The following is a 26,004-nucleotide window of genomic DNA, read 5'->3' as shown; positions in this document are numbered from 1 at the left end:
TAATGGATGGGAAGAAAAATGTGTGGAAAACTCACTGGAGGCACAGGGGAGCTGCCACGGGGCCGGGAAAATGCTCATCTCAGTGCCTGTGATAGAAGCTCTAACCCAACGCAGTGAAGGCTCACAGTCTAGGAATTAAAGTGTTTCTGTCATAAAGAAAAGAAGCCTTTGCCCTTCACCTTTAATTACTAAAAAGAAATTATAATCAGGAAAAACATCACTTAAAAGAAAGTTTTTATTAACAAAAGTTTTTCTTAATCCACATATCAACTTTAGTATTAAATAGTCCAAGGGTTTCATTTATGAACACTTACTCCAGTTTAGTTCTCTTAAATTCATTTGCTTGTTGTGCATTTATGTTTAACTGCACTGGAAAATGAAAATTTATAGAGTTTTATCGTTAGGTCAGAGTTTAAAAAAAATCAAAGGATAAGGATTTAAAAATCTCTATCATTAGGTCATTACACCTTTTTCAGAACAAGGATAATTTGCAGAAATTATACAAAGCAGATTTTCATCAAGTATCAATTATTTAGCGATATTTTATTTAGCTGAAATGTTATTTCACTTGTAAAAACTATCTCTGGTTACAAAAAAAAATCAGAAACCTTATTAAATTTAACCTGCTTTTACAAATGTCCTAAGAAGTCTTAAGCTAAACAATGTTTAAGTAGGAAAACGATAATTTAAAAATAGTTTGTTATACTATTTCTGTGGTTTATGTACATATATTAACTGGTCTCTTTGATAGAAAACATGACTAGAAGTTTATCACACTAAGCACTGTAAAATAAAGGCAAGAGCTAATCATCTTCTAACAAAAATACTCTATGCAACAATTGCAAATGTCAAAGCTATTATTTAGTGGTTAATTGCCTGCTACAATATATAAAACAAAGTACATTTACTAGATTGTTTTTCAGTTTGCAGCTGCCCTCCTGACATCCCAAATAAGGAATTCCCATAAGTAAAACCTGCAGTGCAATTCACGTAGTGGTTAGTTTCAGGCCAAGCCTCCCCCTACCATTATCCTTGTTCTTCCCCACCACCCCCAAATCCTGCAGTGGCACCATATTATTAAAAACACTAAGTACCTGGGGTTTATGCCTCAGAGCAAGACATCATTTGAGTAATTTGAAATGATGTACCGCTCCTTCATGTAAAAAAGATGTTTTGTGGTCACAATTACTTCAAAAAGTAATTATATTCAAATAACCTGACATATGCCTTAGCAATTACAAAACCATGATTTTGACACATGGCAATTTTTAAGTTAGGCAAATGTGAAATGCTAAAAGATGTGAACAGCTGTTCTTCTGTTTAAGTTAGAGCGCTGCAAAACTCAGGTAATTACTTTATTTTTTTCGGTTAACATAACCAGCCCACGACACAGCATACTAAATCACAAAGTACAAATCCAAGGAAGTTAATACCTTTACTAAGTCACAAAACTTTGGCAAATCAATACAGTACTCTTTTATAATGAAACCATACTTTTGTTGGAGTCATGTTACTTCAGTGATAATTTTTCACTACAAAAATATTTAAGTACCAAATCAAAACACTGGTTTTTAATGGTGGTTTATAGCAGAGTAAGGTATTTTACACAAAAAATATTTTACAACTACACAATTTCTCCTTTTAAGTGAGCTCCCTTGTGCAAGCTGTTGAAGTGTACAGCAGCAGGGCAATGGGTGTCTATAGGAGGTGGCTCTGCTCTGTTCTGGGGTTGGTCCAAAGTCAGGTGGAGTTCCAATGTATGAAAAGCTTGAAAATTCTACCTTAAGGAGATTGAATATCAATACCAGTTTCCAAGAAGTTCTTGTTCAGTTTTCACAGAAATATTGGAACCCTCAAAATCAAGATAGTAATTTCAAACAACATTAATTTCAGATGATCCCTTTTATTTAGAGGCCCTGCATCTGTTTAGATCAAGTCACATAGCCTTATACCTACTTATAAAAAAACAAAAAAAAAAACCCCAAAATATAGTTGTATTTTTTAAATAACAAATAAATATATAGTCAGCTTGGAGAGACCTGGAGTACCCGATGTTGTCTACCAACTGTCATGATCACTTCTCTGCAAACGCTGCTGCTGCCATTGGAGTCCTTATGGTTCCTCTTGCTGAGGCTGTCAGTTCTTCAATCTCAGCATTTAATTTATGTATTACCCATTCCATTGCTTCTCGGCCCTTAAACAAAAATCCAATACATTTATTGTTACTGAGTGAGAGCAAAGGCATATATCGAACTAATGACACACCAGGAAGTAACAAGGAGTATGACAAGTTTAACTCAATCTCAGGATGACAGATCATTTTTGTCCTGGCTTTTTCTTTTCTAATGTTATTTAGCAAACATCAAATGCCTTGAGCAACTGGCTTGATCCATAAACTGACTTTTATTTTGTATGCAAAAGATGTTCTCAAATGAATCTACAATGACAGAATGTCTTATTTGTTTCATGATTATAGTGGTCCCCTTTTCAGGGGGACAAGAAGGTCAAATCCCTTTTCTTTATATTGTAAACCAAAATCCTGTACAAGGGATCTGGTCCTCAACTCCCTCCTCACCCCTTCTCTCCTAGTGTTCTATGCAGTTCCTTGAAAAACAGAAAGAGCACTCCCCACTTCCTGTTCCAGGGCCTTTGCACACGCAGCTCCTCCACCTAGAACACTTTTCTTGGCATACCGCTCGCAATCCACCTGCCCCCATTTGGCGCTCAGCAGAAACATCAGTTACTGAACACTCATTAAGCACTCTCATACCTTTCTGTACCTTTTCTTTCCTAATGAAATGCTGTGTGATTAATTTCACCTGCCTCTTAGTTCCACGAGGGCAGGGACCACATTTATTTTGCTCCCTGCTGTATCCCCTGTCTAGCCTAGCACTCTGCATGGCACAGAGAAGGCATCCATGAGTATCTCCTGATAACTACATTAACCATGTGTTATGCAACAGTGCATTAGGCATCTTTCTCTAAACTTACTGTTTTAGATCATGCATTCTCAATAAACAAAAATTGGTTCTTGGGGGGGATGGAAAAAATTTCCCTCTTTTATGTATAAAGTCCACACATATGTATATGTTACATAACTTAATGGAGGTGGCAATTAGGGAAAATATGTCTCAAACGAGCTGGGGGGAGACAATAGTGAAAAAGGTTGAGAAACAGTGCTTTAAATGACACACAGCTACACATCATTGAGTACTTCCTGAGTGCTGGGCCCCAGGCTACACACTTTCCATATGTTATCTCATTTACTCCATGCAAACCCTGTAAAATGGGTAATCTCCACTTCAAAAACAGGAAACTGAGGCATAGAAAGGTTAACTTAATTGCCCAAGGTTAAAAGGCTAAAAGTTAGAGCTTGGATGTGAACCCAGAGCCTTGGTAAGTAACTGTCCAACGTGCTGCAGTTTCCTATGGTAGAACTGGCAAGGGTTGGCTTACAAGGACACATGTGCAGTCAGCACCCCATTCCATTCCTACGAAACGAACCAGGGATAATAACCAAGAAGCAGCCTCACTTACTTTACTAGCGTTTGAGGATATCGTACTTGCCATCAGTCCTTCAAGGTAACTGCTGAGGCTAACGCCTTTCACAGTGATTATGGCTTCTTGAGTCAAAACAGTTCTGGAACAAAACATATTCATACAGATTCAGATGATCCAGCTTTCATTTTCAAAAAACTTGATTAAAAAAACTTAAACACCCTTTACATTTGTTAAAATATTTTTTACTCACTTGTCTGGATCCTGAGGATGTGGTTTGTATATAAGTCTCTCATCTACTGAAACCATGTTTGTAAATGAAATCTACAGAATGAAAAAAAAAAAAAAAAGGTCAAATCATTTTGGAACTGAAGATTCAAAATGTTGCCAAAATCAACACACAAGCCAAAATCTTACTAAACATATAAAACAACAAACAAACCGCTGCTATTATTGCATAAACTATTCACTGTCTACTTTTTATTTAAAAAGTAAAGTTGAGGAAATAAAGTATAATAATGATAATACACATAATCCCAAACTCATTTTATTGAGTGCCATCCCCTTAGAGATAGGCAGGATCATGAGAGCAGGAAGTTTGGAAGCGACACCCAGGGCCAAGTCAGGCCAGCACATAAGCAGGGATTCTCTGAACCACACCATGAACATGCACTCACTTCTATGGCAACTAGGAGAGAGACAAAGAACTCAGCCAGATAGTTAGAAATGAAACAAAAGGAAGCCAAGACTTACATTAGTAGATTTAAGTTCCATTGTTTTCTCTACAGGATCAACTACAGAATGTTCTTGCACATATGTTTTCGTTCTTGCTGCACCAATAAGCTAAGTAAAACATTCAGAATTAGGAATCAGAGGAGGAAGAATTTCTTACCAAGTGTACCAATATTTTATTTGAAGGAAAAAATGTATTACAATATTTTGAACCAAAAATCTGCTTCCTAAAAACGAGAGGAAACAAAGGTCAGAAAGGAGGCCTACTCACATATCATGGATGAGAGGAGACTGCCAGACACAAAAACTTTTCCCAGGGGCAATTAGAAACCAGCCCACTGAGAATGTCTGCAACGTGAGGCACCACCCTGAATCTGCCGCAGTGCGACAGTGGAGCGCTGAGGCTGAAATATGGAAATCAGGTTTGGGGCAACATGGCAGCTAGAAAAAGGAGAACTCAAAGGCATCTATCAGCATCGTCCTAGAACAGCCCAAGGGAGGGGGCACCTCAGCTTCATTCTTCAGACAGAAAAACAGCTTTCTCACGATGGAGGATCACACATCAGTGTCCACTGTCACTCCCTGTGCTATGACCCTAAGCCCACCCCCAACTCTGCTCATTTCTGTGTCTGCACTATGGTTTGCATAAAGGAGGCAGTAAGTACATTCCTATTGAAAACGTGTACTTTAGTTTTCTTGGTGAACCTACTCTCCATAAAGAGACCCTCTAAAGAAACCTGGATCCACTTATTACACCAGTTTTCTCACATTATGGTAAACTGGCATTCTAGTTTCTTCCTGGTAAAATCTGCTCACTAAAGCCTGTTCATTCTTAAGGGAATAGAATTTTCTAAATGTACAGGAAGGAATTCCAGACCTTGGAACAAATGTGGCAATAACAAGTCCGAGAACATACTCCTTAAGGTACATAACCCACCACTGACCACAGAACTGTCACCTAACAATTATGACCAGACCATTACTGCCAAATCTTAGTATTGGTCTCAAGTTGCTGGCAAAAGCAGAAAAAGCAGAATATAACTCCTTTCAGATTACACAGCATTAGCTGGCTTCCTTAAGAAAATTTTATCGGGTGCCTTCATGAAGACTGTAATAATATTTCCAATTCATTATACACTCATAATTCAAGTTTATTATAATACAACTTGAACGGATGCAAAAAAATGACATTCAGAATAGGCTCCCACAACCTATTTGAAAGTATAATGCGGTTTAGAAAACTTCTCAACAGCAGTCACATTTCTCCAGGAATGAAGACACACTTACAGACTTCACAATGGAAGGCAGTCCCCACTCTGTGCTGAGAAGTCTGTGGCTGTGCAACTTTCCAGAGGGATCTATATGTCTGTCCAACACATCAACTCCAACCACACTTGGGTTCATAGGGTTTGGGTATTTCTGCATTGCAGCTGTTGTAACAGTTTCCCATGGGTGGCTGCCGATGTGAACCAAAAAACAAACAAAACAATCAAACATTTAAAAATATGCATATGAGTTAAACAATTTTTATAATCTATCAAATCATTCATTCCAACGTAAGTTTAATGAGTTTATCTAGGAAAAATTACCTTCTGAAACACTGATGATTATGGGAACCTGATCTACATTTTTAACAGGCTTCAGTATTTTTCCACAATACAGGCTATGTAATAAAACTCCTATCTATAAAGATCAAAGCAGCCTACAAAGCATTACGGTATAGTTTCTCAAACCATCTTTCCTGCCTATCATTATCCACTTTCACATGTAAATTGTTTCTAGGAAGAACCAGTGATTCATGAAAATGTATTTAAAAATTATGTTCTGAAACAAATAGCCAAAAGTATGATTATGCCATTTATTATTTTTTCTGACCCCAATTCTATCAGTTTATAAGGAAGTAAAAAAAAGTAAAAGAATGTATGAGCACTATAAATTCTTACAGGGATCACAAAAAGATCCAAAGCATTGATTTCATTATTGAACTTTCCCTTCATTTTAATGTAATAAATAACAGTGGCTTCTCCAGTCAATCTTTATCTATTGTTTTTCTCAAAGGAGTGATTCTGATTTCTGTTTTGAAAAGGTCACTCAATGTCCTTAAGGCGCACTCCTAATATACTATTTTCTAATAGTCTCTTTTAATATAATAAGCGTTTGCTTATCACCTAGTATTGAAGTGATAATATCACATCACTTGATAACTTGCAGGATCTTTATTTTCTTGAAAAAGCACGTGTTTGGGTGATTCAAAATGTGACGCACCTTTGTTCACGTCACAACTTCTGTGAATAAGACACTTGTACAAAAAATGTCATTTTCTCCTGCCTCAGCCTCCCGAGTAGCTGGGACTACAGGCGCCCACCGCCACGCCTGGCTAAAAAAATATCATTTTCAAAAGGACCCCTTATTAAGTACGATCAGTATTAAAGGTGATTTAGTCCACCTGCAGTCTGATTCTAATGCCTTCTATACTACTTATCTGTGCTCTCATCTTCATTTAAAGGAAAAAGACAAGATCTGGGGATGATGTTTCAAGCTGCAATGACTGATAAGCCACACAGCATTACTTTCTATTTTTCTAAAAGTGAAACAAGTAGACATTATTCCAACTTTTTAGAGAACTCAGACTGACAACTATATCTTGTCAACAAAAGGAAAATCTCAACTCCATTGATTTCCCAGAACCCTGGATAACCAGTGACATCATTTTTTTTTTTTTTTTTGAGACGGAGTCTTGCTCTGTCACCCAGGCTGGAGTGCAGTGGCCGGATCTCAGCTCACTGCAAGCTCCGCCTCCCGGGTTCACGCCATTCTCCGGCCTCAGCCTCCTGAGTAGCTGGGACTACAGGCGCCCGCCACCTCGCCCGGCTAGTTTTTTTTTTTTTTGTATTTCTTAATAGAGACGGGGTTTCACCGTGTTAGCCAGGATGGTCTCGATCTCCTGACCTCGTGATCCGCCCGTCTCGGCCTCCCAAAGTGCTGGGATTACAGGCTTGAGCCACCGCGCCCGGCCGACATCATTTTTAATGTTTTCATTATAATCTTCTTTTCTCTACAATATTGTACCAATAAACCTCATTCTGTCTTTAGTCTCCAGCCTTATCCAGCAATCAATGCAGGTATATAAGCAGCGTTGCTTCATCAATCTGAAGAGTCCCCACAAATAGAAGCACATAGGCCAAGCACTCTGATTCTTACCAAGGCAACTCTCTAAAATGAAAATCAGATGAACCCTCCCCAGGTCTCCATCCAGTCATATACCATGGTTAACTGGCTTCCATGCCCTTATCTCTTCCTCCAACCCTCTCTAAAAAATTAATAATCGCATGACTTCAGGGTGGTTATGCATTATTTGTAATTTAGTCCATCTCTCCTTTCTGAACCAACTTGAAACCGCTGATGTTGACTTAGCTTGGCTCAAGATTGCTTTATGAACCATAACCAGTTCAAACATTACAAACAATACTTACTATGATTAGGAATGTTCCAGCAATTAATCTGAGCTGTATTAACATAATTACATGGGAAAGATCTCACAATGGAAGACATTCAAAGACCACACCAAAGTACAATCAGGACCTGGCTATGGCTCACTGACCTGTCCAACTTCTTCACCTTTGAAACGAGGTGAGGACATTATCAACTCCACCGGGGCAGCATCGATGTCTTGATTTACTTATTAAAATGTAATCAATCCAAAGAACAGTGCCTGACACATACTGGGCATCTCTGTATGTTGAAGGAATCAATGAATGACTTCACTTGGATACCAACTACAGGCCTCAGAAGAAAAGTGTTGGAAAATCAAAGACAGATAAGATGTAGAATGATGGCCGGGCATGGTGGCTCACGCCTGTAATCCCAGCACTTTGGGAGCCAAGGTGGGCAGATCACAAGGTTAGGAGATTGAGACCATCCTGACTAACACAGTGAAACCCCATCTCTACTAAAAATGCAAAAAATTAGCCGGGCGTGGTGGCGGGCGCCTGTAGTCCCAGCTACTTGGGAGGCTGAGGCAGGAGAATGGTGTGAACCCCAGAGGCGGAGCTTGCAGTGAGCTGAGATCGCGCCTCTGCACTCCAGCCTGGGCGACTGAGCAAGACTCCCTCTCAAAAAAAAAAAAAAAAAAAAAAAGATGTAGAATGATGACTTAGATATTGTTAGAGAGTAACATCCTAAAGATCAGAAACAACACTCAGATTTGTGAGGGGAGATGATGACTTCAATTTCAGATAGGTTGAGTTTGAAGGGCCTGTGGGACAGGAGGGTAGCGATGCCTAACAGGCACCTGAAAATGAAAAGCGAAGCTCGAGAGAGGCTGGAGCTCAAAGTACAGACCCTGGGTGCCATAAATGTATACCTATCATTTGGGACTTTGACCAAACAGCTCAGATTATGTGGGGAGAAAGCACGGATCAGGGCTGCTTCTCCCAGGACAAAAAAAAAAAGGCTGTGACAAAAAGAAAAAAAAAAAAAGCAATTAATACCACAGGTGAAATCCAACACAGGAAGGCCAACAGAATCTTACTGAACATTTACACTGAATGGGAAAAGACAGGAAGTACTGAAGACAAAGGCAGAAAGAGTGTACAGGGAAGGATGAGCCAGGAAGAAAAGTTAGGGAAGATATGGGAGAAGAAAGTTCTAGGGATACTCAGTGCCAAGAACTTCTGAAGCATGCAAACCTAGAAGAGGACTGAAATTAAACATCCTCAGAGCTGAAATGGATTAGTGATGAATGTGACCAGGTTAATTAACATCTCAATGACTACAAATCTTGGGTCTTTTTCCTCCCAGAAAGACTGTAAACAGTAGGGAGAAAAGAAAGCTTCCTTCTGATTCCAATATTCTATACTTTGCAGGATACAGCAGGCCCTAGGATGTGTCCCACTAAGTACAAATGCTGACAACGTGTTAAAAGTTGCCTTCAGAGGCTGGGCACAGTGGCCCACACCTGTAATCCCGGCACTTTGGGAGGCCGAGGCGGGTGGATCACTTGAGGTCAGGAGTTCCACACCAACCTGATGAACATGGTGAAACTCCATCTCTACTAAAAATACAAAAATTAGCCGGACGTGGTGGTGGGAGCCTGTAATCCCAGCTACTTGGGAGGCCAAGGCAGGAGAATCGTTTGAACACTGGAGACGGAGGTTGCAGTGAGCCAAGATCACGCCACTGCACTCCAGCCTGGGCAACAGAGAGAGACTCTGCCTCAAAAAAGAAATAAAAAGTAACAGATGCCTTCAGAGACACTGTTAAAAACATAAATGGCTTTGTAGTATATTTATTTACAAGGTTATACTAATTAAAACGGTGTGGCAACGACATTAAGATCAGCGGAACAGAGCAAGTAACTCGGGAAAAAAGGGATTTCGCTGCTTAAATTTGTGGCTGTTTTGTAAATGGAATCAGGGACCTGGAAGAGAATTTAACTCTCCACATCCAACTGGTTCAAGGCCTATTTTCGTTAGTAAACATTTCACATTATCCAAAAAGATGTTCCTGAACGTGGCCTCAAAGGGATCTAACACGGGTGGTCCCTGACGACCGTCCTTTTCCATCTCTCAGATAAAAATGGGTAACCCAGGGTCACACGCTTATTGCAGCCAGAGCTAGACCTTGAATTCCAAATCCAAGGCTCTGCTGCGTAGATGAACGAGTTGTGAAAAGGTTTCACATCCTGGTGGCCAGAGTTCACCCGAAATTCACATTCGGAGGTAGAAACTCCACCCAAAAGGCGGCCAGGGAAAGTACACTCTGGAGAAAACCAACACCTCCCTTTTGGGATCCTCGGGTCCACGTCCCAAAGGGGTTTCGCAGGGCGGGATGTGGCAACCCTGAGTGCTGTCAAGGGCCTCGTGCTCCGCGACGCCCCCAGGACCTCAGGAGGCCGCCGGCCCGAGGCTACCTCATGGTAGAGGACAACCTGGAAGTGGCCCCCGTCACCCTCCCGGTCGCAGGTCTGCCTGGGTCTGGAGGTCGGAGCCGTCCCCTCGGCTAGGGAGCCTCGGGGTCGTGACCTTGGCCTGCCCTCCATGTCGCCAGGGCCCGCAGACTTCTGGGTTCGCTCCCCTTGCTAGGCCCGACGCCTAGAAGCCTCCTGCGGGCCGCCTCTGCCTCGCCTCGACTCCAGGGCCAGCGTGCCCGCCCTCCACGGAGCCGCCCCCGCTCCCCAAACTTACTCAAAGACGTGCTCCGAAGTCCAGATCTTCATGATGCCGGCACCCTGAGCGATGTCCGGGTAGCGCCAGGGGACAACGAGGTACAGAGGCTACACCGGCCCCTGCCCCGCCCCCAGCACTCCAGCCGGCGGCGCAGTGCGCAGGCGCTGTCGGGCCCGACGCGAGGGACGTCCCGACGCGCGGCCCTACGCCCTATCCCGGCCCGGGTTTTGCCCCAGCCTTGCGCGCAGCGCAAGGAAACCCCACCCCTTAGCGCCGGCGCATGGCGCCGGCGCAGTGCCGCAGACTGCAGCTTCGGGGGCCGGCGCGGGCGCTGTGCTGCGCAGGCGCGGCGGGTGGGGCGGGAGCCTTGACCTCTGGGCAGAGTTGGGTCAGGTCCAGGAGGTGCCTGGGCGCCCGCCTGGCCTTCCTTGTTCTTCTGGCCCAGCATATCCTCGCCTGGCATTTCGAGGCGTGTGGACGCATGCGGTCAGCCTGCTGACATGGATGTTCCTTGTGGTGGTCACTTGTGCAGAATTTCCTGGTGCCCCATAGAAGAGTTCCTGCCACCTCCTGGGTCAGCCCCGGCTGTTGTCCCAAATCCACCAGCCAGCCAGCCGACCAGCTGTGCCCGTCCCACCTGCCCTCCAGGAGCTTGCAGCCCTCGGAGGGGATAAATAAGGCGGGACGCGGAGAAGCTAACATCAGACATGCCCATGAATAATACCCCAACGAGGGGTAAAGTCCGGAAGCACGGTGCCAGGGGTCGGGTGAAAAAGCTTCCTGGCCGGGCACACCTTGCCCTAGGTGCATAGGATGGATCTGAGTTGAGATGTGCCTCCCGGAGAGACTTCCCTCGTCACCGTTTCTCACCTCGTTGCTGTGCTTCATCACAATATCATGTTGCATTTTCTATAGCACTTACCCCTCTGACGTCATCTTGTTAATTTATTTGTTATAATTCCCAATCGAACTGAATACTTGAAGGCAAGAATCTTGCCGGTCTTGCTCAAAAATAATTCTCAGTGTCTCATATAGTCACGGCTAAATGATTATTTATTGAAAAATGGAAAAAATCAATAGCTATTTGTGGGATGAATGAATTAATGGAGTCATCTAGTTTATTCGTTGTAACTTCCGCTAGACTGTAAGCCCCTGAGGGCGAGGCTCTTGCCAGACTTGTTCAATGATTTCCCCCTTCCTACATGACAATTATTTGTTGCATCAATGGATGAAAGAATGACTAAGAAGTGCTAGGCCAGGAGGAGATGGCATGTGGTTTCATTCAGAGATGAGCCTTGTCCAGGGGACAAACTGCCTGGTTTACCTCTCAGAATACGACTTCCCACCCTGCTCTCCCCCACTCTCCACAGCCGTCTACCTCCTAACAGAACAATTTGCCATTTTAAATGAAGGTTATGGAGGAAAATCTTTACATCTAGTTACTTAGAAGCTAGTTAGAAGGACCACCTCATTCTCGTTCTTAGCTTGTTTGATTGCTAAAAACAAATAAAAAGCCAGGTTAATTTAGAAGGGAGGATAATTTTTCAAAATAGCATAAGTCCTTTATACAGGAAAACAAAAATTATATTAGACAGGAAGGAAATAATATGGTTGGGTAGTTGCTAAGTGCAATTTGTGGTACCTGCGATTTTCTTTTTTTAAACCTACAGTACTTAAGAGTGATTTCTTGGGGAGGTAATGCTTTAAGGGCTGCTGAGAGTACCTCAGCCTTGACTAAGATGCAAAGTTAACGACGCTGGGTGTTAAAAACACTGGTTCAGGAACCATCAGCACAGAACAGCCTGTCCCTGCTATTCCTGGAGTTCCATGAGGCTGTTCACCGTTCAGCATTCCTGTTCTGTTTAATTTAGAGAACATTATTCTGCCCTCAAGTTCAAAATTTCCGTGTTTTAGTCATGAAAATTAAATGACACCTATCTCCTCTGCCCGCAACACACACACTACATCAGTCTAATTTTACTTACTAGATCTAGAGTGATAGGATGGGGCATGGAAAGATGGAGATCCAGGACCCAAGTGTCTTCTCTGTGTGTCTCCTCATGGTGGGAATAATACCACCTCTTACTTGGATTTGGAGGGCAAGACTTTCATAATGATTATCTCTCGGAGACTCTCTTAGGAGACACAGAGGAAGCAAATTAATGGTTTTTAGATACCTAAGCCCTGTATTACTTGTCAGTGCCTCTCACAGAAACAGAGAAGTCATTAACAACAGGTCATTAATTTGATTTGAAATTAACTAGGTGACTAGTAGTTATGGCCCTTGCCCCAGGGATGACACATATCTCCACACCCTTCCTGTTGGGATCTCCTGTTGGGATCTTGCTGAGCTCCGTGTCTGGGACGAGAATGAAGATATGACTCTTACCCACAAGGAACTTTACAACTGGCCAGGAACCAAAACCAAAACACACGTCGAGAATCAACTAGAGGATATTTATTTATTTATTCATTTATTTTTTTAGACAGAGTCTCACTCTGTCACCCAGGCCCAGGCTGGAGTGCAATGGCATGATCTTGGCTCACTGCAACCTCTGCCTCCTAGGTTCAAGTGATTCTCCTGCCTCAGCCTCTGGAGTAGCTGGGATTACAGGCGCATGCCACCACACCCAGCTGATTTTTGTATTTTTAGTAGAGATGGGGTTTCACTATGTTGACCAGGCTGGTCTTGAACTCCTGACCTCAAGTGATCTGCCTGCCTCGGCCTCCCAAAGTGCTGGGATTATAGGCATGAGCCACCATGCCCGGCAAGAATCAACTGGAGGATATTTAAAAGGAGGGTTGGGTGTTCACAGCCAAGAGACCCAGAACTTTGAAGTGCATCCTCTGGGTCCTTATGGAAGGTGGTGGGCAGAAGAGGATTGGCTAAGAGGCTGGGATCAGGGATTGGCATAGCAAGAGACAGATGGCTGTACTGACATGAGCGGCCCCACATTAGCCGGTTCCAGAGACAGGCCTGGCAGGAGAAGCACTCCATCGTTGGCTGGGCCTCAGCTACTATTATTTCCAAATTCCCCTCACTCGCACACCATCTTTACAGTTGTTGCCCTATCTTCTTTCCACCTGTCCCATTGTTCTCAGACCAAATCGAGAGTCGGGCTGCTTATTCTCAAGGCCCAATAACAAAATTCAGATGAACTGGCAGAGAACCGGTTACAGGGAGAAGGCCTGGAAATTATCACCAGACCAACTCAAAATTACAAAGTTTTCCAGAGCTTATATATCTTCCAAGCTGTATGTCTATGTGTAAGTGTGTATCTTCCAAGCTGTATGTCTATGTGTAAGTGTGTATCTTCCAAGCTGTATGTCTATGTGTAAGTGTGTATCTTCCAAGCTGTATGTCTATGTGTGTGTATCTTCCAAGCTGTATGTCTATGTGTAAGTGTGTATCTTCCAAGCTGTATGTCTATGTGTAAGTGTGTATCTTCCAAGCTGTATGTCTATGTGTAAGTGTGTATCTTCCAAGCTGTATGTCTATGTGTAAGTGTGTATCTTCCAAGCTGTATGTCTATGTGTAAGTGTGTATCTTCCAAGTTGTATGTCTATGTGTAAGTGTATGCTGTATGTCTACGTGTAAGTGTGCATTCATCTAAAGACATAAGTGATTAACTTCTTCTAATCTATAAGATCTGAGTCCTGAAGCCTTTCCTCTGGAGCCTCAGTAAATTTACTTAATCTAAATGGGTCCAGGTGCTGGGATGATTACCCTTATCATGTCTCCTGCTAAATCATGGAGGTTTGGGGAGTTCCTTCAGACCCCCAGTAAACTTGTCTGTGGAGGCTTGGGGAGTTTCTTCAGACCCCTAGTAAAACTTGTTTAATCCTAAGCAGGTTCTGTTAAGAATTCCTTTGCCATCTTGTCATACTTCAAAGCCCAGGAAAGGCCTAGGCAAAACTTGGTAGGCTTTTGTGACATTCCAGCCCTCATATAAGGACACTGGCTCTTTTGGCTTTTCACATTTAACCACTCAGTCAGCATGGAAACAGTTGTTATGGAGGCCTGCATTAGTGAGGCCTGGCCTGCCACACCATTACTACTTGATTTTTTTATATCACTGTGGTCTAAGAAGAAACGTACTTGGTCTTTGTCCCCAGTTCTTGTCACAGAGCTCCTAAAACCCTTGGGATTTCCTGAATGATAGGGATGCCTTTGATTATTCATAACAAGCTCCTTTTGATACCATCTCCAGGTAGATGGTGTCGGAATTGTAATGGCTGCTAGAGAATTGTGTGGTGGAGAGAACCCCTACACATCTGATGTCGGAGTGTATCTGTGTTGACAGTCCAGTAGTAGGAAAAATAGTGTGTTTTTGTCAGAATCAGCTTCCTTACAAATACACTTGAAAGGAAACTTTATATAACTTTTTTCAATAGAAAACCAGTATTTTTACCCTGATAAATGCTAAATACATGACTCTTAAAATAAGGCAGTGAGCCCCATGGGCTTCCTAACACCTTCTCATCTCCTCCCAAAGTGGGCATGTCTCACTTTGGTGCTGACTTCCAAACTTCCCAGGTGCTTTTTGGACTCTCATCCATTCTCCTCAAACTCCAAGCCACCTTTTCCTCCGAATCTCTCAGCAGTGACCTTTATCTCTAAATTAACTGTGAACTCCTTCAACTGTCGTCTTCTCTTTGTATTCTCATGAATCCTTTCTGCATATCTCCTTAACTCTGAGAATTTTTCTCTCTTTCCTTCCCTCCCTCCCTTCTTCCCTCCTTCCTTCTCTTCCTTCTTTCCTTCCTTCCTCTCTTGTTCTCTTTCTTTCTTTCTTCCTTTCTTTCAACAGAGTCTTGCTCTGTCTCCCAGGCTGGAGTGCAGTGGCCTGATCTTGGCTCACTGCAACCTCCTCCTCCTAGGTGCAAACAATTCCCCTGCCTCAGCCTCTTGAGTAGCTGAGATTACAGGCGTGCACCACCACACCAGCTAATTTTTGTATTTCTAGTGGAGGTGGGGTTTCACCATGTTGGCCAGGCTGGTCTCGAACTCCTGACCTCAAGTGATCCACCTACCTTGGCCTCCCAAAGTGCTAGGATTACAGGCATGAGCCACCATGCCTGGCCTTGTTTTTACATTTTTATTTTAGAGACAGAGCTTCGCTCTGTTGCCCAGGCTGGAGTGCAGTAGCATGATTACGGCTTACTGCAGCTTTGACCTCCTGGGCTAAATTGATCCTCCTGCCTCAGCTTCCCGAGTAGCTGGGACTACAGATGCATGCCACCATGCCTGGCCAAGATAATGTGTCCCTTCTCCTTTCCAGTCTTTTCGTCTGTGCTCCCTTCATTTAGTCATTGTACAAATAACCACTGATCATCTATTCTAGGTCATCCCCATCACACTACAGCAGCAGGTGACAATTTCTCCAGGGACAATATTCCCCAGGGGACATTGGCACTGTCTGGAGACATGCTCGGTTGTCCCAACTGGTGGTGCGGGTGCCACTGGCATCTGTGAGTAGAGGCCAGGGATGCTGCTAAACATCCTACAATGCACAAGATGGCAAGTGATTCCCCGCCCCAACAAAGAGGGATCTGGCCCCAAATGTTGACAATGTCAGTGTTGAAACCCTGAGGTTCATCTAACAGGCTCTTATCTCTGTCCCGGTCTACCTGTCTGGCTATGATGTTTTGTCCTTCCATTCTCCAACTCAGCTGAACCCACAGCCACATAAATCTCTCCCTATCCTTACAGGTCATGCACTTCCACACCCTTGAACTTTGCATATGGTGTTATCTTCACCCAGAATGCAGTTTCCTCTGACTTGCCCTGGAGAGTCTTACTCATATCTTGATATTCTGTGCAAATACTCTGCTTTCCAAGTGCCTCGCAGATACGCCTCTCCCCACTAGCTAAGCACAGTGCCTTGTTTCGGCTTCTGTGCTCCTGTTTGCATTTGATATAGCCCTCGTTATGACACATCACTGTGGAAGTGTTGTGTGTGTGTCCACACTGCAATTTAAAGTACAAAGTGATGACTTCTGTGTTGGAAGGATGGGGGTGGGAGCATGGCTCCTTATCAACCTCTTCGTGGTTTCAGTCCTTACTATAAATGTGGCCACACAGTGAAGCAAGAATCATCATAACAAGAAAATATTTGCCACTGAACCAAATCTGTACATATGAACTTGGTGCCTTATGAAAGCACCAGCATAGATCCTCATCTCTTGAGCCTATGTGTTTGCTGGTTAGTCTCTCACTGATTGTCCAAGGCTAAAAATGTACCACAAGTGGTTGGAAAGTGAAACCAAAACTCTTGGAGAAGATGCAGAATTCCATCAAGTTGATGAGAATGATATTCAAGAATTCCTTCATTATACACTAACCCACGATAGATGACTTTGTGTAGAATTAAAGCAGTTAACAGTTGAGCAGAGGAAATTGGCAAGGGATGGTTCACAAAGAAAATGATATGAATGGCTAAAAGCTGGAAAAGACTCTTGGGAAAAATATTTGAGTCCTTGAATATTTCTGCAAAGATGTCCATCTCTGCAATTGAGTTGTGAAATTCAAACATATTTTGTAGTGCTATTTTCCAGTTTGGTGAGGAAAATCATTGCAGAAACCAGCACTTGGTTCATTCTATGTGATAACAATTTGATAGAGTTATAATTTTAATCTAACATATGTGTATATGTCTATCTCATATAAATATCTATCATAATATATATCACTAAATATATGCATATGGATATGTGTGTGTGTATATATATATAAACTTACTATCATAATTTAATGTAATTTAATTTATTTATTTTTGAGACGGAGTCTTACTCTGTTGCCCAGGCTGGAGGGCAGTGGTGCAATGTGGGTTCACTGCAACCTCTGCCTCCTGGGTTCAAGCGATTCTCTGGTCTCAGCCTCTCAAGTAGCTGGGATTACAGGCACCCACCACCACACCTGGCTAATTTTTGTATTTTTAGTAGAGATGGGGTTTCACTGTGTTGGCCAGGCTGGTTTTGAACTCCTGACCTCGGGTGATCCACCTGCCTCGGCCTCCCAAAGTGCTGGGATGACAGGTGTGAGCCACCATGCCCGGCCATTATGCAGGGCATTTTTTATTTGCAGTCACCAGACAGAGACCTGCTGCTTGCTGACCATGGCCAACCCCACGCGTCCACTGCACGCCTTTCACATCATGAAGGGGGAAGGGGAACAATCCTCTCTCATGTGCCAAGATTCATCCTCTTTGTGAACCGCATAATTAAGTTTACCGAAGGGGACAGAGCCTGGCTCTTGTCAGGGAGCTTGGCGGTTTTCATCACCTTGCTATTGTTTAAGCCCAGGAGGTTGAGGCTGCAGTGAGCCATGATTACACCATTGTAGCCTTGGAGACAGAGTGAGACCCGGTTTCAAAAAAAAGAAAAGGAAGGGAGAGCAGGACGATTATTCCAGTTTTACAGATGCAAAATGGAGGCGAAGAGACGCTAGTGCCTCTCCCATCCAATTCCTAGCCTTATTCTCTCATCACTAGATCATGGTATGGGGTGTTAAAGGTGATACCACATCAATATACAGCTTAGGCAATGGGCTTCCCTTGGCTCCCAGGTTCAGACTGCAACAAACAAAGCACAGCTGTTCATCCAAGTGGGACCTGCCAGGTTACCCCCGTTCATTCTGGAAGAAGGTGAGTGTATCACAATGTTCCGAACATAAGTGGATGTGTAATAGATACTTGCTGGATTCTATTCCTGGAATTTGGGATGGAGTCAGCGTTTTGCTTTTTCATGGTCTTTCTGAGAAGTCCATTCTGCAGAAGTGTGACATTTTATGTACATTTTAAAAATTACATTAAATCAAGCAGAAAAGGGTGGAAGAGTAGAAGGAAAGTCAGTTGTTTGTCTGACTTTTATAAAATTATAACTCTTGTAGGGACGGAGCTGGCCCTTTTAAAAAACATTTATTGAGGCCGAGACGGGCGGATCACGAAGTCAGGAGATCGAGACCATCCTGGCTAACCCAGTGAAACCCCGTCTCTACTAAAAAAATACAAAAAACTAGCCGGGTGAGGTGGCGGGCGCCTGTAGTCCCAGCTACTCAGGAGGCTGAGGCAGGAGAATGGCGTAAACCCGGGAGGCAGAGCTTGCAGTGAGCTGAGATCCGGCCACTGCACTCCAGCCTGGGCGACAGAGCCAGACTCCGTCTCAAAACAAAACAAAACAAAACAAACAAAAAAAACAAAACATTTATTGTTTCAGCATCAGGACTCTGAACCCCCAGTGCAGAAGGATAGCATGATACCCTGGAGTAGAGTGAGGAGCCTAACATTGTAGGTGGAAGGTATTGAGTATGGCCCCAAGAGTAATATATTCAGTGGGTCTCTTCTGAAGCTCCAAGGGTCAACAAGTACCAGACAACAGGTACCTGTGGGCCAGGAAGTAATCCCCCTTCTACTCACCTGGGAGGTCATTGCTTGTCCTGTTGTCATGCACTCAAACTAGTTGACTCTGTCATTTCAATGAACGAAAGACTAAGCCAGATTATTAGCATCCAAGATGGAAACCCGGATATGGGATGGCTAGCCTCTCTAGCCATGTGCAGGCACAGCATTTGCACAACTGAGTCACGTTGGATAACTCTTTTTTTTTTTGAGACAGAGTCTCGCTCTTGTCACCCAGGCTGGAGTGTAGTGGTGCAATCTGGGTTCACTGCAACCTCCATCTCCCAGGTTCAAGCAATTCTCCTGCCTCAGCCTCCTGAGTAGCTGGAAATTACAGGCACCCACCACCACGACAGGTTACTTTTTGTAGTTTTTTAGTAGAGACAGGGTTTCATCATGTTGGCCAGGCTGGTCTCGAACTCCTGACCTCAGGTGATCGCCTGCCTCAGCCTCCCAAAGTGCTGGGATTACAGACATGAGCCACCGCGTCTGGCCCATGTTGAATAACTTTTAGGAAGAGATGATAGAGATTTCAGCTTCTGTTCTCATTGTATTCTCATTCTTGTATCCTCCTCCCAAACAAACTAAAACAAAGAAATGTGTCCTTTCCAGCTTTATGCATGCATGTCCTCTGAGAAAAGGCAGTCCTCTTCATATGTAGATGCTCCAAAATGGCGTCAAAAATTTTCTGAAAGGTTTTTTTTTTTCCCACCAAGTGTAAAGTAAACTGAAACATTCTAGACTATGAGGCAAACCAAGCAGGATCGAAGGGTCTGCAAGAATCTCAGGTTGTGATGTTCTCAGTTCTGGTAAGAAACAGCACATGGACAGAAAGAGGCAAACAGATGGTCTGTCTCATTCACAGGTATATCCACAATGCCAGGCACATAGTAACAGCTCAATAAGCATCTGTTGAGTGAATAAAGGCATCAACAGAAAGCAAGCCAAGTCCTAGTGGTAGGGAACACCATGCCTTATTTATCATCAATGGGGGTCAACAATATATAGTCTGCACAGTTTATGAGCCCTGACATTTACCAGAATTTGCATCTTGTGAGGCATAACATGAAGGTCCCAATCCAGTAAGAACATAAGGGTATAGGGAGAGAATCAGCAGGTGCCCAAATCTGGGCAGTGCCCCTGTCAGCTCTATGGCTCCCAAAGCCATGTCTGGGGAGACCAGGGGACCTAGAAGCAGCAGTTGTTCCCCAGCTGGCTGTGCAGAGCAGGTCTGGAGGGAGGCAGGTGCCCGCAGCCCGAACTGCCTTCATTTAAGACAACAGCTGTTTGCTTGGGCCTTAGGCTGAGGAAAAAAATGCTAAGCCATATGTCGTTAGTCAGTGCATGGTCCTATTAGAAAAAGTGCCCGAATGATTGATTAGAAAGCAACCAGGCAGCCCTTGCATATTGCTTTACTTGTGTGCCGCAAGTTTATTTAATGTCAAAATGTACCAAAATCCACCCTGCTCCTTCCACTTCCATTTTTCATCACAGAAATATTTGCCAAATGCGTGCACTGAAACCACTGGGGAAGAGAGGAAAGTAGGACATTTTCTTAAGAGGAGGGACTGCAAAGTGAGGCAGAAGTTCGAACAGAAAACACCCCTTTTGTGGATTGTGTGTGATGTTAAACAATGACGAAAATGTTTCTGAGTACTTGCAGGCTGATAGATCATAAAGGAATCTTAAATTCACATAGACCTTTTTTCCAAACGCTTCAGACACCTGCCAGATGGGGAAACAGAGGCACTAGAACGCATATGTTGACAGTCTTTGGAATCCAGTGAGTTAAGACCATAATCTACATCTCTAGTCTTTTTCCTTTGCTCACTTCTCCGTTCAGAGTAATAATGGAGAAAAAACCTACCTTAAGAAGCAGTTTCAACGGTTTCTCATTTCTTCAAATGTATTGAATACAATTCCAAACAAGCTTCAGTCCTCAAATAGCTTTAGTCATTTACATCAGCCAACTGGTACTTCAGCAAAAATACATTCAGGTATTTACATTTTTAACAAGATTAATCAGCACATAGCATTGGTTATATATTTATTAAAATTCTACTTTGGGTAATTGTGATTTATTGGAAAAATTAATATCAAAATCTAAAATGTTAATCAAACTTAACTGAAAAATGCAAAAATCAGCACCTTTCTTTCAAACCAGCAGTGATAATGTATAAACAATAATAGAAAAACTCTATCAAAAATAACTCAAGGCCACGTGCAGTGGTCACACCTGTAATACCAGTACTTTGGGAGGCTGAGGTGAGTGGATCACTTGAGGTCAGGCATTCGAGACCTGCCTGTCTAACATGCTGAAACCCCATCTCTACTAAAAGTACAAAAATTAGCCAGGCATTGTGGTGCATGCCTGTAATCCCAGCTACTTGGGAGGCTGAGGCAGCAGAATCGCCTGAACCCAGGAGGCAGAGGTTGCAGTGAGCCGAGATTGTGTCATTGAGCTCCAGCCTGGGCAACTGAGTGAGACTCTCTCTCAAAAAAAAAAAAAAAAAAAAAAAAAGACCTAAAAATATGAAATATCTAGCAAGAAACCTAACAAGAGATGTATAGGATCTAAATGAAGAGAATCTTAAATTTTTTCAGAAGAACATAACAGGAAACTTGAATAACAGATGATATACCATGCTTCTGAACAGGAAGATTCAGTGTTTTGATACTGTCAATTCTTCCTAAATTAGTTGAATGAAATTCCAGTTGAAATCTCAATAGGACACTTTTGGAACCTGATAGAGTAATCCTAATGTTTATTTGGAAGGACAAAGAGGTGAGGATGGCCAGGAAAGTTTTGAAAAGGTAAAGAGGGGAATTCAATCTACCAGACAGTACAACATATTAGGTAGCTATAGTAGCTAAAATAGTGTTGAGCTGAGCAAAAATGGGTAGAAAGAAATGGATACCCTTAAAATCAACCTTAATATGTATGACACTTTAGCATGTACTTTAAATGGGCATTTCAAATCCAAGGGGAAAGGATAGTTTAGTAAATAAACGGTGCTGGAACAGCCAGTTAAGTATTTGGAAAAGACAGAAAGTAGGATTATCTCAGGCTATACATCTAAATCAATCAGAGATTACCTAAAGAGAGAAATACTAAAAATCTAGTTATTCATACAGCTTCAATTGCCTAGGTGGGACAGAGCCACATATCTAGAAAACATCAAAAACATTAAAAGGAAAATACAGTATGAAAATATTTACCACAAATATAATAGATTAAGAGTTAATTTTCTTAAAATACAGGCTGGGTGCAGAGGCTCACGCCTGTAATCCTAGCACTTTGGGAGGCCAAGGGGATCACTTGAAGTCAGGAGTTCAAGACAAGCCTGGCCAACATGGTGAAACCCCATCTCTAATAAAATAAAAAAATCAGCCAGGCATGGTGGCATGAGCCTGTAATCCCAGCTACTCGGGAGACTGAGGCAAGGGAATTGCTCAAACCTGGGAGGCAGAGGTTGCAGTGAACCCAGATCATGTCATTGCACTCCAGCCTGGGTGACAGAATGAGACTCCATCTAAAAAAAAAAAAAAAAAAAAATATATATATATATATATATATATACACACACACACACACACACACATATATATATACACACACACACACACATATCCTCATATAACCATTAGAAACCCACTAAAACCCTTTAGAAAATGAAAATACCATGAACAGACAATTGGTAGAAAAAATGCAAGTGATTAATGAGAAAAAATGTTCCACTGCTTTGGTGATCAAATAAATGCCCATTAAAACCATATACCATTTTTGGGGCCGGGCGCGGTGGCTCAAGCCTGTAATCCCAGCACTTTGGGAGGCCGAGACGGGCGGATCACGAGGTCAGGAGTTCGAGACCATCCTGGCTAACACGGTGAAACCCCGTCTCTACTAAAAAATACAAAAAAAGAAAAAACTAGCCGGGCGAGGTGGCGGGTGCCTGTAGTCCCGGCTACTCGGGAGGCTGAGGCAGGAGAATGGCATAAAAACCCGGGAGGCAGAGCTTGCAGTGAGCTGAGATCCGGCCACTGCACTCCAGCCTGGGCGACACAGCGAGACTCCGTCTCAAAAAAAAAAAAAAAAAAAACCGTATACCATTTTTGGCTGATCAACTTAGCAAATGAAAATATAGCTCTTATTCAAAGTTGGTGAATATGAAGTGAGGTAGGAACTTTCAAACACTTCGATTCAAAGTATCAGTTGGCACAATCTTTCTGGAGAACAATTTAGCAATATCTATGAAGAGTCTTAAACATTCCTGTTTGCCCTTGTGATTCTCAATGAAGGAATTTACTCTAAGGAAATTCAGAAATTTGGACCAAGATCTAAGTCACAGAATTGTCTGTAATAATATAAAGCTGGAAAAAGCTTAGGTGTTCAAAAAAAGATTCACTAGTTGGATCATGAAGAAATAGAATATGTGTTTCAAGGGGAGGGAGAAGAAGTGGGAGTATTCTAGGGAGAAAGAACAGCAAGGATGATAGGAAAGGTACATGAAAGTGCATTGCAAGTTTGATTTGGAAACTGTAGTGTGCTCTGGAAGGCCAAGTGTGGGGCAGATAGGAGGAGTAAGAAGAGGTGAGGCTCAGAGGCTTGTGTAGTGGTCTATCTCGTGCATGAGAATTTAAGATGTAAGGGCTCTGGGTTGGTTATCTTTATATCGTTCCAAGTTCCTAATTAACAAATGTCTGCTTGATAATCAAGAGATTTCTTTCAGTGTTGAGCGGCTTTGAGTTCAGTGTTACTAAGTTATGGTTTTCCTCTATGGCTAGTAAAGATCCAGCAAAGTTTCTTAGGAAGAAAATTAATAAAGACTCTCTCTAAGTAACATGGTTGATTTACTTTTACGACATGCATTAAATGATATTTTAAAACAGCCTTATTTGGACTTCAGTCAGTAGGGGGTGCACCAATGCTGGAAATTCTGATACTAATAAATAATAGCACTTATTTGTTAATCTTACAGTCCTTCATCCTGCTTACTACTTGTCCCTTCTTTGCCCCTCTCAAGGCTCTCTATCCCCCACATTAAAAAATTTCTCATTGCTGCACATACCACCAGTCATAAAACTGATTTTAATAAGAATTAATTTATTGTTGCTGTTTATTAAATTGTTACAAGTAAGTGTGACGTTTTTGAGAAATTGATGCTGTATGGAGAAGAGTTTAAATTGCGCTTATTTATTCATGACACATTTTTAATCACAAAAGGTGAGAAAGTATTAATACTAGAAAAAAATGGAGGTGATATTTAATAGTCCATGGGGACACAAATTCTATAATTAAAAGAAGAGTAATAGTGACCTTTAGAGAGAGCATATTTCATAAAGTGTTCATTAAAAAGGAGTTCACTTTTGGAACTTTATTTTCTCAAAGTTCTCTTTATGAAATAGAATTAATAAAATGCCACAGTTTACTGAAATTTTAAAGAGTACAGAGAGGTGTGGTGTTGTGTAGAGAAATTGAGGGGGAAATAAAATTAGGTTTGTATATGGTATTTTTGAAGCAAGGAGGAACCTGATTGGCATACTTAACATTTGAAGAATATAGCTAAAAATATTGTGCCAGAATAATAAGCCCTGGGATCAAAACATATGAAATGAGAATTAGCATTTCCTGAGAGAAAATTAAAACTATAGAATTAAGGAAAACACCATCTGAATAGGAAAAGAGAGCCACTTGTGGAAGGGGTAGAGTTTGGAAACTGGGAGGTGCCTACATTTCACTAGATGATGCTGTGCTCTTTTGAAATGATGATACAGGGTATACCAATGATCTTCTCCCTTTCCATTCCTTAAAAATGTTTATAAAGTGGCTTAAAACAAAGGAAAATATTAGGAATGAAAATGATTACTAAAGTGAATCATATGCAATCAAAAGTTTAAAAACTTTTGTAGAAGAAAAAAGAATGAAACTAAAATAATTTTTTAAAAAAATGCACCAAGTGGAACACCCATTAAAAGGCACAGATGCTCAAAAGAACTCCTAAAAGATATTTCAACATTACACTTTCTCTGAATAATATACTTACAAAAAGTCACACAGATAACCTAAAATTAAAAGTTTATACAAAGAGCAATGATAATAAATATGGGAAAGCAAAAGCTTTTCTGTATTATCAAATAATATCATATTTTATCAAATAATTCAAGATAAAACATTATGTGAAATAAATGGGTGGTTATACAAAGATAAATACAGTACATACTGAACACATAGCAATTGTGAATTTATATGCACCAAATAACATGGCAACAAAACACAAAAAGTTAGGGATAGAGGAACTTCAAGTAGAATCTAACAAAAACGTAGTTATGGAGCAGCATTAAATTTCTTATAATCAAGACCACAACAGGTAAAGTAAATAAAATCCTGTAGTCTATAAGTGAGATATACTTTCCTTATAAGTATTCAAAGAACACTCATTGCTCTTATCACTTGCTAGTTTACGTAAAATCAAATGAATAAATATCACCAGGGGTTTTACAGGCTGCATTGTGACCAAAATACAACCAAAATTTGAAAGTAAATGCCTTAAGAATAAACAAACAAAATTGAAAATTACTGCAATATTTTAAAGTATTCCCTCAAAGAACAACCGGGATAATGGGAAAATAAAGAATTCAATAAAGACAATTTGGGAAATAATAACATTATACTACATATCAAAATCTATAAAAGTCAATGCTTAGAGAACAAGTTAATGACAGCTTTAAATATTTTTATTGTTAAAATGAAAAAGAAAAAGCAAATTTATTATTCAATATTACATCTTAGGGAAAAAACACAGTAAAAGAATAAAAGATAAAGTCATAAATTGGAAAGCAAGAAAATAAACAGTAAACTAAGGCAAGAGCTGATTCCTTGAAACTTTGATAATAGACAAACCTGATAAATCTAATCTAGAAAAACAAAACAAAAGCCAAACATAAAAAGCAGAAATTAGAAATGAAACAGAAACTCTATAGACATAAAAATGATAAGAAATCAATGTTTATAATTATGCAACTATATTTGTAGCTCTCAAGGAAATGGGTAATTTCACACAAAATAAAAGTTTCTAAAGTTGATGCGAGATGAAGAAAATCTTTACACATTAATAAGAGAGGAACACATTCAGAAAATCATCGAAGAACTATTAAGATTTCAAGAAAGAGGGCTCTGAATCTGATAGATAATTTAAAAAATATTTTAA

The 26,004-nt window shown here is 41.6% G+C and overlaps 1 protein-coding gene and 1 pseudogene across 1 annotated transcript; one reads left to right on the top strand and one right to left on the bottom strand.

The window, feature by feature from the left end:
* Positions 1-217: 217 nt before the first annotated feature.
* LOC105470571 (PRELI domain containing 3B) lies at positions 218-10,564 on the bottom strand. Its single transcript, XM_011722698.2, has 6 exons — positions 10,416-10,564; positions 5,518-5,686; positions 4,252-4,341; positions 3,752-3,822; positions 3,538-3,640; positions 218-2,194 (listed from the first exon to the last, which is right to left on the bottom strand). Exons 1-6 carry the CDS (start codon positions 10,445-10,447, stop codon positions 2,075-2,077), a joined length of 585 nt encoding a protein of 194 aa, XP_011721000.1. The 5' UTR covers positions 10,448-10,564; the 3' UTR covers positions 218-2,074.
* The window catches only part of LOC112424721 (small ribosomal subunit protein bS16m pseudogene), a 73,708-nt pseudogene continuing 58,152 nt past the window's right edge, over positions 10,449-26,004 (top strand).

Source organism: Macaca nemestrina, chromosome 15 (genome assembly GCF_043159975.1).
Source record: "Macaca nemestrina isolate mMacNem1 chromosome 15, mMacNem.hap1, whole genome shotgun sequence".
Classification (NCBI taxonomy): domain Eukaryota; kingdom Metazoa; phylum Chordata; class Mammalia; order Primates; family Cercopithecidae; genus Macaca; species Macaca nemestrina.
The sequence above is the reverse complement of the archived record's forward strand: the minus strand, read 5'-3'. Positions and strand labels throughout refer to the sequence as shown.